Source organism: Gigantopelta aegis, chromosome 8 (genome assembly GCF_016097555.1).
Source record: "Gigantopelta aegis isolate Gae_Host chromosome 8, Gae_host_genome, whole genome shotgun sequence".
Classification (NCBI taxonomy): domain Eukaryota; kingdom Metazoa; phylum Mollusca; class Gastropoda; order Neomphalida; family Peltospiridae; genus Gigantopelta; species Gigantopelta aegis.
The window spans coordinates 37,012,672-37,030,594 of record NC_054706.1 but is presented as its reverse complement, the minus strand read 5'-3'; the positions used below and the strand labels follow the sequence as shown (position 1 = coordinate 37,030,594).

The 17,923-nt window shown below is 35.1% G+C and overlaps 1 protein-coding gene across 1 annotated transcript in view; it reads right to left on the bottom strand.

Moving 5' to 3' along the window:
• Positions 1-17,923, bottom strand: part of LOC121378948 (probable helicase with zinc finger domain) — a 53,323-nt gene that overhangs the window by 13,374 nt on the left and 22,026 nt on the right. Inside the window, exons 12-21 of the mRNA XM_041507341.1 lie at positions 15,210-15,386; positions 14,325-14,553; positions 13,672-13,782; positions 11,198-11,319; positions 8,869-9,078; positions 5,986-6,248; positions 3,912-4,030; positions 2,952-3,245; positions 1,193-1,300; positions 793-868 (exon numbers count right to left, since the gene is read on the bottom strand). Coding sequence (XP_041363275.1) covers positions 793-868; positions 1,193-1,300; positions 2,952-3,245; positions 3,912-4,030; positions 5,986-6,248; positions 8,869-9,078; positions 11,198-11,319; positions 13,672-13,782; positions 14,325-14,553; positions 15,210-15,386 — 1,709 coding nt within the window. The remainder of the gene's footprint in view (positions 1-792; positions 869-1,192; positions 1,301-2,951; positions 3,246-3,911; positions 4,031-5,985; positions 6,249-8,868; positions 9,079-11,197; positions 11,320-13,671; positions 13,783-14,324; positions 14,554-15,209; positions 15,387-17,923) is intronic.

Below are 17,923 nucleotides of genomic sequence, written 5' to 3'. Positions count from 1 at the left end.
TTCAAAATTCTCTACTATTTACTAGTGAGCTCCACTCCAATCAGTGGCGACTAAATGTTGCTTGTTTCGGCTATCGATACATAGGTAATTGTTAACGAATAAAACCATGAGCTGTGTTCCTGTTATATGCCAGGGCCCCGTTCCACGAAGCGATCTTAGCGCTAAGATTGCCTTAAGTGCATAAGGTAGCTACGCACTTAAGGTGATCTTAGGGCTAAGGTCGTTTCATGGAACAGGGCCCAGGTGCGTAATTCTTTTTTCTCAGAACTAGAGACAATTGTCTGATGTCGAGTAACAGGAAACAAGCTTTTCCTGACACTATAAATTAATAACAAACACACTGACAATAAGGTGTTTTTTCAGACCGACATAGGCAATATTGGCCCTTTTTTCCTTCTACTTTTTTTTATTTACAGATACTGATGGTCAATCACAAAATTTAAATGTCGCGAACATGCGCCAAGGAGCGTATTCACAAAAAAAACCATGTTGCAATATTAATCCAGTTTACAGTAGCTATAAACTAGTGCAACTGTTCCCTTGCCTCACTGCAAAGAATTTAAAATTGTTCAGCAACCACAATTTAACATTAGAGAATTATGTAGTGATCTTTGAAACCTGCATAGCAAATTGAGACGTGATACTTAACAAAGCGTTCCCTGCTTTAATGACTGCCATATACCAATGACTGCCATATACCAATGCCATCTATTGGCATCTTATATTACTGAGTATTCCATATTATCACCATCGGATTATGCAACCAATAAAGAATATTCAACTATGGCTAACCTTGAACATTCAGGACTCTTTCTACAGCCACGTTGAACATTTTCTTCTTTCTCATTTCAGCACGAATCCTCTGAACCTTCAAAAGATAAGTTTAGAAAATAACCAACATGTTGTGGAGAATGTAGGAGGAAACGTGAATTTGTGAACAATAAGTCACATGTCCCACAAGGGTGAGCTCATTATTTTTCATGAATTCAAACATGTGAGTGCATTCTCTATCTTAACCCGTTATTTATACATGCAGCTAATATCATGCTGAAAATACTTCAAATAAATGTTGTTGTTTTTTACACTGATTGTACAAGTGTTTAAGCTGTTAAGTATTAAATAACAGTAAATAGATTTTTGTACAGAATACAGCTGAGAAGACAAACTGTGTACAAAATTGAAAGGTACTGACTTGATCCGTGTATGGAGCTAGTACACCAATACTGTTGTCTTCTAGAGGTCCCCAGTCGTCAGGCCATTTCCTCTGAAGTTCTTCCACTCGTTCCACAATTTCATAAACCTATAGTGATACATTTAATCAGTTTCATAGATCAAGGGCTTATAGTTTGTGGCTAATCAACATAATCACGGAAATGTAATATTTAGCTAAAGAATTTGAATTAATACATAGGTGCAACTATTGGTCTCAAACTTACAGTTTGTGGAGAAATGGAGTTAACCACAAAAGTTGAAACTGCCATCACGGTAAGACAAAAATTTAATTTTTACAATTTATTTGATTTTATTTACTTCACAGTTTTAATATAGCAGATTTCATACCTGAAAAATGTTTGCTATCAAGGAGGACACAGATTCAAGTTTTAAAAAGTGGAATATACATTTAATAAATTAGTAATCTATCATGAATCGTGTAGACTGACAAGTGACAAGTGTCCCTGTTTACCCGATCATGGCCTCTCAAAGTTTTCAAACAAACTTGCAAAACACGAATATCACAACAAATACAGCTCCCAAAATCAACAAAATTACTCAAATGACACCTACCTTTAACAAGACAGGCAGTAGAGTTGAAATTCACAACCATTATCACACAACAAATATGAATTAGCAACGTAGCACAAATAAATAAAACCAAATATATTCCAAATCTGGTTAATTGACAAACACTTTTACAAGTTTACATTTCAGACCGTTCCATATTGCAGGGTATTTGATTTTTTTTTTATGTTCTTCCATCTTAAAAGTAGTTTATTGGTATTGCTTTGAGTTTAAAGCATTATGTTATTGTTGTTGTTTTTGCGTCTATATAAATAAAAATTCCACGACAAGCAGACGTGATCTGATTGGACTTATCAGTGCAAACGTTTTGGATGCATTGTCGCTAATGCTACTGATTAATAAGATGCAAGTGAGTTGCAGGTGACAATCTTCTTGTTGGGATACCGGCAAAATGTCAAGGAAACAATGGGGACTTAAACAAGCGAACAATAGCAGTGAAGTGAGAACATACCGTTAATTGTTCAATACATTACCCTCTTAATTGATGCCAATCGACTACGTAAATACATGCGGACATTATCTGACTGATCTTATTAGTATAGTCGTTTTTGATGCATTGCCGTTAATGCTACTGATTGATAAGATACAAATAAGATACAAAACAATTATGATCGGTTCGCTGTATATGCACTAATTTACACTGAAATTTACAATTTTGAAGCAAACAATTGGTTCATTTTAACAGTTAATTTGCTATACATAATTCGTTCTATACATTAAAATTTATTAATACTATATAGGGGGGGGGGGAAATCGGGACTTTAAAATCAGTTCGTTCTAACCGGTAGATTGTTATAAGCATGTTCGTTCTAAAAGTAGTTTACTGTAGATATAAATCACAAATTTCTCTGACATTCAAATATTCATTTTAATTAATATGTATAGGCTTCTAAACACGGTTAATCCACTGTTTCTACTTTAATTTTTAGTATAACTGATTTGAAACAAATGTCAGAGATGCTGTAAAATAATGTGTTCTTTGATCATGTTGGCTTTTCAAAACATCAGTAGAAAAACATACCCATACATTAATGGCAGCTGCTACATACATACTAATTAGTATTGTTGAAAATGTGCAAGTGCACATTAAACAAAATTTGGTTTATTTCATGCTAATGGCATTAAATTTCAAATTCTGGACTGAAACTGACCTCTGAGTTGTTGAAAAAGCCTGTACTGTTCTGATGCTGTATTTCCTCTCCCTTGGCCATGTAGAACGTGAGAGGATAAATGCTGCTATGTGCAGTCAGGTTTCCGCTGGTGATCAGTTTGTTGTCGTAGAACAGCTCTGATGTGAATTCCACTATGGCCGAGTGAGAGCGATAGTTCTCGCACAACATCACCTTACAAGGGCAGTCGGGTGGGTAGTACTCGTACAAACGTTCGAGAAGAGTCATCTGGAAACCTTGCTGCCGGGTGAAGTCCGAGTACAGTTCAGGGCTGAGCTATGTAGTTAAACAAATGACATGGAATAACATCAACCAATTAGCTCCATTTTCAGTTTCTAAAATATGCGTCAAAATTACCTTCAAGAAATTACACATTTTCTATTTGGCTTTAATTCTAAGGGACATTTGCAAATTCAATATCATCAAAACAAACCCTCGCCCGCTACCGACTCTGGTCGGGCTGCTTGCTTCTATGACCTGACCTAATAATATCACAATATTTCACTAAAACATTTTCTTAACTCATTAACAAGAGCTGCGATAAAAAGTAGGTTGTGGTGACCTAGTTGTACTTGCATGCTAGGTTTGTTGATCCAATATAAATTGATAAAAAAGATATGCTCCAGAAATAAAAGGTTTATAGACGGATAGACATATGTACAGACTGACAATCATATGTATAGCCATCGGACATAAAGCTGGTAGTTAAGTACAGAGTTCGCAGCCCGGTACCGGCTCCCACCCAGAGCGTGTTTTAATGACCAATACAACCTCTTCTCTCTTACTAACCACTAAGAACTAACTCACTGTCCTGGACAGACAGCTCAGATAGCTGAGGTGTATGCCCAGTACAGCATGCTTGAACCGTAATTGGATATAAGCACTAAAAGAAGTTGAAATGAAATGAATAAATGTATATAAGAGCAAGCCTTGTGCCTGTACCTGCATGTGGTCTCCAGCTAACACTATCCGCGTCTTTTTTCCAGCCAGAGACAGGGGAATGAGCACTTCAATCTCCAGAGCCTGGGCTGCCTCGTCAATGAAGATGTGTGTGAAGTAATCTAGTGAAGAACAAAGGATGTATAACCAGAGATATCAATTGGAAGGAATGATGAGGAGTAAATTATTTTTAGTGAAGAACAATGGATGTATAACCAGAGATATCAATTGGAAGGAATGATGAGGAGTAAATTATTTTTAGTGAAGAACAATGGATATATAACCACAGATATCAATTGGAAGGAATGAGGAGGGGTAAATTATTTTTAGTGAAGAACAATGGATGTATAACCAGAGATATCAATTGGAAGGAATGATGAGGAGTAAATTATTTTTTGTGAAGAACAATGGATGTATAACCACAGATATCAATTGGAAGGAATGAGGAGGGGTAAATTATTTTTAGTGAAGAACAATGGATGTATAACCACAGATATCAACTGGAAGGAATGAGGAGGGGTAAATTATTTTTAGTGAAGAACAATGGATGTATAACCACAGATATCAACTGGAAGGAATGAGGAGGGGTAAATTATTTTTAGTGAAGACCAATGGATGTATAACCACAGATATCAACTGGAAGGAATGAGGAGGGGTAAATTATTTTTAGTGAAGAACAATGGATGTATAACCAGAGATATCAATTGGAAGGAATGATGAGGAGTAAATTATTTTTAGTGAAGAACAATGGATATATAACCACAGATATCAATTGGAAGGAATGAGGAGGGGTAAATTATTTTTAGTGAAGAACAATGGATGTATAACCAGAGATATCAATTGGAAGGAATGATGAGGAGTAAATTATTTTTTGTGAAGAACAATGGATGTATAACCACAGATATCAATTGGAAGGAATGAGGAGGGGTAAATTATTTTTAGTGAAGAACAATGGATGTATAACCACAGATATCAACTGGAAGGAATGAGGAGGGGTAAATTATTTTTAGTGAAGAACAATGGATGTATAACCACAGATATCAACTGGAAGGAATGAGGAGGGGTAAATTATTTTTAGTGAAGACCAATGGATGTATAACCACAGATATCAACTGGAAGGAATGAGGAGGGGTAAATTATTTTTAGTGAAGAACAATGGATGTATAACCAGAGATATCAATTGGAAGGAATGAGGAGTAAATTATTTTTAGTGAAGAACAATGGATGTATAACCAGAGATATCAATTGGAAGGAATGATGAGGAGTAAATTATTTTTAGTGAAGAACAATGGATGTATAACCAGAGATATCAATTGGAAGGAATGATGAGGAGTAAATTATTTTTTGTGAAGAACAAAGGATGTATAACCACAGATATCAACTGGAAGGAATGATGAGGGGTAAATTATTTTGGTGAAGAATTAGATTTGCCAAAATAACTATTTTATTTTTGACAGTTCCAAATATACCCTCATTTTAAAACTTTATAATGGCACTTCAGCAAGTCTCTATAAAATATAAATTCGCATGCTATGGGGAGCTAAAATCACTCTCCTTGAAATAGTCTTAGGTGAGTGATGGGGAGTGAGAGTGATAGCTCACCTTAAATGACACGGTCTGATAAATGCAAAATCTACATATAACATGCAATTTATTTGATTAGAAACTTTGCTGCTGGTACATCACAGATATTAACACCTGAAATTTTAGTAGAGATCCAATCAGATTCAGACTTACAAATGTATTGAATGAGAAAATATAATGACATAAAAACCCCTAATAATTCAGTGGTGTTTATTTGCTACTGGTTTAAAATTGCTGTGAACAAGCTTAAAAGCAGATAGCCTTTGGCAAAGTTTCAGAATTATTGCCAGAGGAAATACATTTTTAAGTTCAAGCCCTATGCTTATTATTAATGTTAGTTAGTATTTAGTCAAAAACAGTAAATAAAAAAACACCAATTATGTCAGCAGATCAGAAAACATAGTAAACTTATCCCCTAATTCATAAACAACCCTGAGTAGAAAGGGAACGCTTGCAAAAACTTGCCACAAACATCTAATAACAAAGAACAAACCTTTAGGGAGGTCCAAGTCACTGATGGTACGAGCAGTACTCAAAGTTGTGATCACTATCCGGTGTTTGTCAAGGTCCTCGAGGTTTGGGTACCGGAAGGTCCCAGCATGGTCGCCTGAGGTCTGGTACAGAGTGTACTCGAGCACGACCTCCGGCACAGTCTGAACCCAGCGGTACATGTAATACACCCTCAGTGGTCGCATGTCCTCATTACCGTCTTTGACTAATCGATGAAAAAATTCTCCAATATACAGATCAGCAGCACTGAAAAAAAAGGTTAAATAATAACTAACACAATTCTGCCAAGAAGTGTACAGTGTAACTGAAAAGTATTAACAAATATACTGAAACAAAAAAGAAACTTGAGTTGAATTAAACGTCAGTAATGTGTGTGGCCCCCTCAAGCTTCTGGACCATGTGCACGAAGAAATGGAAGAAGCTCTGGCTTCCAACACTTGGTCACGATACTGCTGTGCTGTGCTGTAAGGTTACCATTAATGACAAGGATTCAAGGATCACCATTTCCTGTGAATGTGCCTAAAACCATAACATTCCTGCCTCCCAATCTATCTACCTCTTGCAAATAGCATTGAGCATAGCCTTCTCGTTGCCTCTGCCATACCTGTACCCTCCCATCAGCAAATCTCAGTGAAAAACGTGACTTGTCACTGAATACAATATTAGTCCACTGTCTTTGGTTAAAGTTACATTCTCTGGTTACCATATTATAAAATCATGTACAAATGTGAAATACAAGTTCAAATGCACTTTTAAAAAATTCGTGTGTGTTCGCTATGAACGGATATCGTCAAATGTATACGCTTGATTCGTCGCCTTTGCCACCATAGCTCGGTGAAGCACAAACGACAGCCTGTTGTCAGTTTCAGTTAACACGTACGTTTGCCAATTTCAAATTGTAGGGTGCGTCTAAAAAAATTAAAAGAGAAATCTTGCGCTGTACGAAGAATGTTCGGTTGAGGATACAGTACTAGAGTCTTTAGTTAAAAGCGGTTTGATCTTGACAACGTATTATCAACAGTCGTAGGCTACCTTCCTATTTCAGAACTGATATTTTATAAAGTGTTAGTAGAACTTTCAAAGCTTAGTTTGTATACTAGTAACACATTAATCATGTATATATTTTTAAAATAAAATATATTAAAGTAGACAATGAACCTTTTCACTTCTTAATTTTACGTGTCAAAATCGACAAATTCAAATAAATATTATTTCGTTTGAAAAGGGTAAAGTTGGGGGGGGGGGGGGGGCGTTATTTAACGACATCAAAGATAAAGCATATTGATTTAATAATCGACCCCGTACAACCGTAAATAAAATGTGTCGAGTGCGTCGTTAAATAAAAAATATCCTATCCTGCCTTCCATCTACTGTTGGATGTCTAACATTTGATAATTTTGACATATAATATTAGAGAGGAATCGGGTGCATGTGCAGGAGGTCGAAATCCTTACTTGCCCAAGCTTAAACAAAATTGAAATGTATTTTTTGGGGGAGCATGGCCCCATATAAACTTCGTTTAACACAGTTTATAACCCCAACCCCGCTGAAATCCCCGCACATGCACCTTGGAAACCTGCTACATTTTTTTTTAGCAAGGGATTGTTTATATGTACCATCCCACCCGCCGATGGGGATCGATCCTAGACTGACCGCGCATTTCCAAAAAACACCTTTTTAGGTCTAAGTAATGAATAAAAATAACATATAGTCTTGAAAAATGTTACATAAATCGAACACAGTACCCTCTTCCTCTACCCTTAGAGCGTTATGTAATTAGTAACACCCCCTTACATGTAACGTGTATGCCAACAGCTGGCCACTGTCAAAATTTCAAGGCAAATCCCCCACTCACCGACCCCTGGAAAGGCGTTGTACCATACCTCTATGGATATAAATATGTTTTGGAGATATGAGACGACCCCTCAATCAAGACAGTTAAAAATTTGTTAAAAAATTGTGAAATCTCACGTGATCTCTTGTTGGGGAATTCTATACTTGTGATAAGCCAATGAAAACTGAGATCGGTACGAGCCCGTCAAAAGTGTTCCACTTTCAAAATCATGGCTTTGTTTTTACCTGGATAAGCCAGCGTAGTGAAACCAATGCGGAGTGCGGCGTCATATATGCACCAAACGTAATTGGATTTTTTGTTCTATATGCTTAAATAATAAAAATATTCCAGGGAATGTAGTTTTAAATTGCACATGTCTACGTGCACAGTGCAAATGCTAAGGAGTGATTCGCTGTCAAAATAGGTCCGATGTAAAGGCATCAGGCATGATAGGCTTTCTGATAATCAGTTTCACAATAGGATTTTACTTTTCACCTTATTTTTTGCAGTATTCTAGATACTTCCAGAATTCCTCATTTACAGGAGTGATAATATAAAATCATAAGCTTTTATTCATGGTCTCACATTTTTCATAATGCTTTTAACAATAAGTCTAGTAAGTTGTCTAATTTCCAAACTACTTAATTTCTAACATTTGCTTCAAAATTAAATCTGAGAAGCACAGATTCCTTGCCACACTTTAAAATGAATTTCAAGCCTTGTGCTAATTAATAATTAAAAAAATCTTTTTATGACCAACAAGTTTAAAAAGACCCATTAGAAAAGACATCTCGGGTATACACACAAATTGTCAATACACATATTGGTATATGAAAGTTTGTAGTGTACATTAGCCTCCTACAAGAATTTCTTGTGTATGCATGTGTATTTATATGTGTGTGAGGCTTCTCAGTTTGCCATGTGTTTACATCCACCAAAGATTAGAGCATGTCTGTCTTGTGCACATACTCCGAATTTGCCGGCGGATGTGTCCACGACAGGCGTGCGTTTTCAGTGAGAGTCAGTAGTTACCTGTTCGAGAGTGTACAGATGAGAATCCTTGCCTCTTTGTGCTGCCGGACCACCTGCCTAGCTGCCTGGGCCATTGTGAAAGTCTTGCCCGTCCCAAAAGGTCCAACAATCAACAAGGGAGGTAACTGTACATCAAGATCTGTGAGGACACCCATGATGGCTTCCTTCTGTTTGACATTCAGTTTGCTGTCCAAGTCTTCATTCGGGTCTCTGCGATATCAAGTACAAATTAATATGCAAACAACACCAATCCATGTACATTAGTCAGTCAAGTGCATTATTAATCCAAATAGGTTATGACACAGTGCATTTCAGTGATGTCTAATCGATAACATATTAGGAATAAATATCTGTTTTAATGGACATTCATTTTACACAATACAGCTATCAAGGAACCATATGATGGTATCATACTATGTAATTAAAAAAAAAACATTTTGTAATTCTTTTTTCACAGAATATACAAAATATATACATAATTTTGACTACTTCTTTGTAGTCTGATTTTTATTTTATTTACGAACATTTTAAATTGTAACAAATTAAACTCCAGTGAAACCCCTCTAAACCGGACATCCATGGGATCAAGTATTTTGTCTGATTATCAGAGGTATCCTGGTTTTGAGGACTTTGCATTCACACAAAGCTTTTGTTGTACTCTGTTGTTTGTTTCGCTGGTGTTCCAACTCATATTCTGCTTTATATATGTATTGAAGATATATCCAATAGATAATATAAGTTGTAGAAGCATCACGAGGGGTATATGGCTTTTTATGTACCCTGTGTGTTCTTTTACCCCGAGCCGAAGGCGAGGGGGTAAAAGAGCACACAGAGGGTACATACAAAGCCATATACCCCGAGAGATGCTTCTACAACGAATTTATCTTGCCGACATGTTAAACCATATAGCCAAATAATCAAAATAACGCCAGACAATAATTGTTAAGAATTTATTAACGGAGCCGTACCACGCGGACGCAAACGAAACCACTTGCCAGTGACGAAAAATAGTTCCATCGATAAACGAGATTTTAACTTCAAATGTTTGTAATACGAAATTGTCTGAAACAGATATTAATAAAACAAACTCCTTTTTTTTTTTCTTTTTTTTTATCAGAAATGTATGTAGTAAAAAAAATAAAAATATAAAAAATAAAAAACAAAAAAACCCAAGAATCGCGCATTAATACAATAACACCACGACCGTAATTAGGTGGCCGAGTTCAACATTGCAGCTTTTAAAAGTATTGAAATAGTGTATTTTATAGTAAAAATAAATTAATTATGTATACGTGATTGATTATCAATGTTATTTATAATCTAATTATTGCATTAGCATTAACTGGGGTGGCTGGAAACTGTTGGAAATTACAGACGGGGTATAAGAGAATTTGGCTCCGCCCACAGGGGTATAAGGGATTTGTCCAACGGCAAACAACCAATGAGATTAAAGAATTTTACATGAAGGCGAGATAATAATCCAATAAAGAACCTTCGACTTAATATATTTTAACGTTTGCTCATATAGCCTACTTTTAAAACTTTTAATGATTTGAAGTTTATCATCGAATGATAGTTCAATACAGCGAAGTTCAGTTGGACGGTCAATGTTGGAATTCGATATGGCAATGAAATGCTACCAACATTTTTTCCAAACCGCAAAGCCAACATGACTTTTGCCTACTCTTTTATTTTGCTCAATACAGTTTTAAAACAAAAGCAAATTCAAACAATAGGAAGATAGTGGATTAAATTCATTAGTTTTTGACGATTCTTGATTACGCATCTAATGGCCAGCCTGAGGATGTGCATACTGTGCTAGCGATGTTTCCAGTCAGGTAATCTGATCGACGATGGCGAAGTGACAATAAACAAACAATTAGTGGCACTATAATGGTTTATAACAGTCTGATTGTTTGGTTTTTCAGAGGTTAAAATTGCACTAAATAAAGAGTTTGGGACTAACTTATTTGTCTGGTGTTCAGTTTGGGAAGTTTCCGGTTTAGAGAGGTAAACTGTAGTGTTCAAAGATGTGCAAATAATAGGACCATGAAAAATGTGCAAATAATAGGACCATGAAAAATGTGCAAATAATAGGACAAATGTGCAAATAATAGGACCATGAAAAATGTGCAAATAATAGGACCATGAAAAATGTGCAAATAATAGGACCATGAAAAATTTCCTGTTTTGAGAGAATTCCATTCAGAGAGGGTCCGGTCTTGAGGGGTGTCACTGTACTATATTAGGAAAATGTGTGAACTTTTGATAAAGTAACAGTTAACAAATTAAATGCAGTAACTCTTGAAATATAAGAAACACTATCCACCTGTCAGTGAAGGATATGGATGGAATTTTGTCTATGTCCGGGAAAACAATGTCCAGTGTGGAAAGTTTGTCCACAGCAGAGTGCATCTCACACTTTGACAGACGATTCAGCTGAAACTGAACCTGCAAAAAAGAAAAAAAAGAATAGAATGTTTGTTTAATGAAACACATGTCTATCCTTTAAACAAAAATAACCAACAAATGAAACACTTCACTAGTGTATGAGAAAAAACCAGCTCTTGCCATAATAATTTATCTAGGCAATATACATATGCAATTTTATTTCATCCAGTACCACTGTCACAAGTCAAGGGTAATCCGAGCAGAATGTGATTTGAAAGTGATTATTTGTAGATTTACTATACTATGTTTATTAGTACACATGTGGTATTTTTAGTTGTGCATTTGAAGTTTATGGTATAATAATTAAATGTCTGTTACATTCATTACAACGTAACGTTATCCGATTGGTCCAGACGTAGCAACGGGAGTTTGTTCATTTTTCGATGAACGTAAAAATTACGTCGTCAGGGAACGTCATATGTGATGACGTCATTTTATATGGGCAAGTTGTCTTAATGAGTGTTATTGTTTATGGATAAAAAATAATTCAAAATAAAGTATGCCGTTTTAGTGTTATTATTAGCATGTATCATTCAAATTTAATTATAAGTATTGTCTGTTATTTCTTTTACGTTCATCTGGGTATGAACAAACAAAATCATCCACAAACTTATGTGAGAACGGCTTCGCCGATTCACACAGTTTGTGGATGATTTTTTTTGTTCATACCCCAATGAACGTAAAAGAAATAACAGACAATCCTTAAATACTTATTATCAATTATACGGTAATACAGTTGAGAGAAATATAATAGATTAGTAATAGCTTGGATCCAGAAACTTAAGGTTTCTTGGTATGAGATTAATTAGGCAAAATAGGAATTTGTATTGTTATAGCTTGTAGCAGGAGAATGGTTGGTAACTGAAAAGCTGACTGTGTGGATAAAAGAGGTGACTTAGTTATTGTTTGGGGCAGTGTAATTTATTTTTGAGAGAACAGTAAACAAGATTTGTGCAAGTTGGACAGACGTTTGTGAAAGACTTTGGTGTTTATAGTTCGGGTTATTGCTTAACCCACTGTAAGAGGTAACTGTTATAGCTGGTACAGCAGTAGTGTCTACCGAGAGATGTAGAGTTGGCTTGTCTGAATGAAGATGTGGATGAGAGTTGAGCTCGTGGAGGTGTGGTGAATTCATGGAGGAGTGGTACACAATAGAGTGCGGTGCAGTGGTAATGTGGAAATGAAGTTCCATGTGTGAGCTATTTATTAGCCATGTTCGGGTTACATAAAAAACAACGGATTGTTGTTCTGTAATATTATTATTATACTGTGCAAGTATAATAATGGAGGTGTGGTAAATTTGGAAGGTGAAGAGAAGGATGAGTTGTGCTATTAGTTCATAATTGTATTAGTTAACAACGTGCTCATGTACGTGTTGAAACATTAGCAGTGATAGTTGTTAATTGGAAGAAAGTGGTATGTGCAATACTGCTTAATTAGTTAATATAACTAAGTGACTTTGGGTGTTATAAAAAACCCTGTTTTAATGAAGATATATGAAGTCAAAAGTGGACACTGACATTTATTTTGAATACGTAATATTTTAAATATTACGTTGTGCTATATGTGTGATGTGACATATACTTAAGACATTGAGTAGTATTTGTGTGTAGTTAATATTGATTAGTGTGGTGATCATCTGTATTAAGATGGTGACTGGTGAAATTAGTTAAATGTGTGATGGAGAGAAAGGTTGGGGTGTGAGGGGTTGTGTTAGTGTGCATTGATGTATGATGAATAGGCCTATGGTTTGAGTAATGATTGAAATGTGTGAGTGTATACGATTATTATTTGCTGATGTAAATAAATGTAGCAAACTTACTTTGGTTTTGTGTTGTTTCTTTTAGTTATCTAATCACTTGTGACAACCACTATCAAGTAGCCTTGTGCTTGAAGCATATAACTATAAAATTATTTTGTGTCAAACTGTTGTAAAAAGATTCTGTTATATTGAAAGTAAACCATGAACGGTGCCACTTTCTTCTGTTAATACTTTGTGGGAGGTATTCATATTTATTGGCAAGTTTTATTGATATATATTGCATAAAGGTTTTTTTTAGCCACATACATTAACATTATCATCTATGGGATTGTATTTGCTATAGTCCAACCTATAAAAGCTTCTAAATCTTGTGCAGTAAAGGCTGAAATGATAAACAGGCAGCAGTTTTACCACTGTTTTAAAGACACATCTAAACACAGAATTCAGATATTAATGTAATAAATATACATGAATACCAATATTATACACACAGTGTCAACAAACTAAAATTAAACTCAATAAGGAGTTCTATCTATTATCTCTACATGATTAAGAGCAAGGCACAAATAGTTAAGGTAATCGTTATTTACCTGTGCTTTGAATTCTTCGTCACACGTAAGACCAAGTTCCTTTACACACTGGGCTGAGACTCTCAGAAATATGAAGTTCTTGCCTTTGTCTTCAATGACCACTTCATAAGCCTAAGATAAGATTCATGCTATGTAGACTTTGGCAACAAGTTAAAAGAAAGAAAAAACAGAAAGAAAAAGAAGATAAGAAATTGAAATTTGCTACAGTGCTACTAGTGAAAAGATAGCCAATTTCAACATACACATCTCAGTGACATAACAAAGAGCATGTTACTTGGCATGTTGTATATTGAATCTGCTTAAAAATATACTGTTTCATATTATATCTATTAATATATATACACATATCTTTTTCTGTAATTCAGTTGCCTGTAACATCTACAATTTTTATCTGTTGTTAATCGAAAACAAAAATTGCCAGGGTCATTGTGGTACTTGTTCCAAAATTATTAAAACCCCCCCCCCAAAAACCCAAAACACGGCTCTCACCTAACAAACGAAAATATCTTCAATTCAAAATATTATTTGTGATTTTCTATGCAGAATTTTAATGAAATATTTATTTTCCCCTTTTGATTTGGTTCTAATTAATGTATAAAGACAGTTACTTGTAGGATGTGGGAAAACCCCCGGATTCAAACAAAAGTATATACTTTATCTGGTTTTGCTTCTTTCTTTTCCAGATCATGACTGTCTGCAGCAATCCATGCAGTCTGTGCATTGAGAAGAATAAGTCGACCACCCATCGAGTCTTGTGATAAATTATCCTCCAACTTCATCCGTGCAAACAGTTGGCCATCATGAGCAAACTTAGCAGTAGACATTGCACCAGGCATCAACAGAAATCGGTTTACCAGCTGAAGGGATGTTCGAATGTTGTACCTGTGAAGATACACACATATACAAGGACTGGCTTTAGGTTTATAGAGTTAAAAAGAGAAGAACATGTGCATGTGATCTGAGCTAAGTGGTGACATCTTGCTGATTCATAAGCCAGTGAACTTAAACACATGACAGACAATCCAAGAATCCTCACAATGGAGATCAGTAGTCTTTTATCGGAAGATAAACCAGGCATCAGTATAAATAGAGAATGGTTATTCAGGTAATCTGAACATGGGTTACCACACACTGCTCATTTGAATGCCTGTAAACAATAATACCCCAACAGGTCTCTGGGCACCGTTCCACGAAGCAATCTTAGCAGTAAGATCACCTCAAGTTCATATCTACCCTATGCACTTCAGGTGATCGCAATGCTAAAATTGCTTCATGGCATGGGGCTCAGGATCCCAAATATATCCGGGTTCTACCCAGAAATTTTTGAGTGGTGGAAATGGATACCATTTCTTGTAAAAAAAAAAGTGTGCACTTACTAACGTAAACAAATTTTCTACATACACACTACATAATAATAATAATTTCAATACAGTAAAAAGGAAAAAGGTAACTAAAATTTACATTATCCGATATAGTTTTGTTTTGTTTTCTCTGTAATGTACAAAGCTACTTCAATTAGTATGTCTCATGTGACTAACCTCTGAATAAATCCTATCTGAGCCATTTCCTCCAGGTACATCATCTCATGCATCCACAGTCTGTAGTTGTCTTTACTCACTGACTGCATGATGGTATCTGACAGTGTAAACTTGTCTGGCTGTGGCAGTTTGTACTTTTCCAGTAAATGCTTTTCTGTGGAGTTGACTGGAGTGGATCTGTGAGACAAAAGTTTCAAAAAATATTTAACATTCTGTCCTTACATATATTCTGTTCATATGTCTTGAGTTATACTAAGAAATAACTAATTATATATTGAGAAATCAACAGTATGTCATTAAAAGTGGAGTCTTATATAATCCGATTCCAAGAGAAAAACTCAGGCATTGAATTTGTGGAATGTTTTTAAGGATTCTGCCAGCATAGTAAATGATGTCTTATAGATATTGGGGATTTTGTATCATATCTTACACTTCCAACAGAAAATCTGGGATTCGCCCAAGCATGGAATTGTGCTAAATTCACAGCCTGGAAAAATTGCAATATGTATTTTAGTCTAACAAGTTGCATAGCTCAGGTTACTATAGCTACTATACTAGGTCAAATTCAGATGCTTTAGGTAGCACTATACTGTGTCAACTTCAAAGTAAACTTAACTTTGAATAGAGTAGTTAATACCACCAGTCCTGAAACTGGTGATAAATGAAACAGTGTTTGTCAAACAAATTTATTTTATATTAACTATAAATGCATGTAATTTTATTTCATCTAGTACTACGCTGTCAAATACCCGTGTGCTTGATACACAGCTTTTGTAAAATTAAGTACTACAATTTTGTGCCAAATCTATGAGTATTGTAAACATACTGTTATATAAAAAAGAAGACATGAAAAGTTCCACTTTGTTCAGTTAATATTTTGGGGGAGGTGTTATAGTATTCAAATTCATCATTCAGTTTGGTTTGATATAGGGAATTAGATCTTGCTCATAATCATTACGAGTATTTCTAGGTACCAGCAACCAAAATTTAGAAAGCACCTTTCCATAATATAAACTTACTTTTTGCAATCTGCTAGCAAAAAGAAGCACAGCAAAAAAAGAATTTTGAAGATCTCTTTATTAGTTTTCAAGATATGATATATTTTGAGTACCATAATTTTTCTTGCAATGTCGAAAAACCATTTGACGGTATAAATACGCTCATAAACATGTAAAAATTTGAAGTTACAAAAATACTGTACTTATTTTACTAGCATTTTTAACATGTACACGTATTTGTGCCAATATACTGCAAATTAGTCTGCTATGCTCATTTTTTGTATATCTGGTATGTTCTTGAAAATTATAATTATAGCGCAAATAAGAGAATGAATGAATGAATGGATGAATGTTTAACGACACCCCAGCACGAAAAATACATCGGCTATTGGGTGTCAAACTATGGTAATGCAAATAAATAAAGTGATGATCAACATCAATATAAAAATTCAAGACTTAAACAAAAACAGTGTAAAGAACTGTGCAAAAACACAAATATCACAGAATTTTACGGATACTGAATCTTACTCAAAACTTAAATTTTGTGCTGTATTGGCCATTCTCAAAGAGAATGTTACACCCCTGCACCACGGTGAGGTTACAGCACACGCAGGGGCACAAATAAGTGTCAAAATGTGTCCCAAAGCCATTTTCGGAATGACATAAATATAAATTATAAAACCAAAATGTTGAATTTTCACATTTTATATACAGAGAAGTTTGTATACTTACAGCCTATTTTTTTTTTAAGCATCTGAGAATGTTAATATTGATGTTATTGATTAAGCAAAATGCTCAAATGTTGAATTTAAGGTGCGTGCGGAAAAAGTGACAAAATCTAACCATTATTCAGGTATTTTCAGCAGACTGTATTTTGAAATCTATTAAAGATATTTCCATGAATCTTTGCATGCTGGTGCAACACATACAAAACTAACACATGTTTTAGTATCAATGCTGTAGGTATATTATTTATTATAATAACTTACCCTCAGATTGTACCTTTATGAACAGATTTTCTTTCGCATTACGACCAAATAATCCATTCCTCCGAAAAGAAAGTGAATCACAGACATACATAAATTGTTTGCAGTTATTTACAAGTGTCATGTATAGTAACTTATACAGTAGGCAGTGTATTTTGCAATATTTTCAAACAATTAGTGTGTTTTGGGGAGTTGGGGGGGGGGGGGGGGGGGGTCTAAACAACAAGTCTCTTTAACAGTAAATTTCTTTGTAGCATTTATACTTCCTTTCCAACATGGCATAGATTTCTGAACTTAAATTCCACATTCTCGCATTTGAAGTTTGCAAGTTAAAGTCCCTATCAAAAACATACACTGAACTAATTCTTTCTATGGAATCCAGTCTAGGCCATTTAAAAACATTCTTTTTTACACCACATTTGTCCATGAATTTTATTTCGCCTTCATCCGGGTTTCTCAAGTTGACAACTTATCCAACATAGAAATCATTGTCAAAATACACTGCTACATTTTGGCCTTGTTTTGTGAATTGGTAACTGCCGAACGCTGCAATGTCTGTAGATCCGATGGCATCTTGAACTTCCTCGACCTGTTGACATTCAGTATCAGCACACTCGTCATCGCAGTCTTCATAGGAGGTCACTTATGTAGTGTTTGTTTCAAGAAACAGGTTCAAGTTGTTGAGCAATGCTTCAAAATTACCTGTCAGTTTGAGTGAAGAATGTTTAAC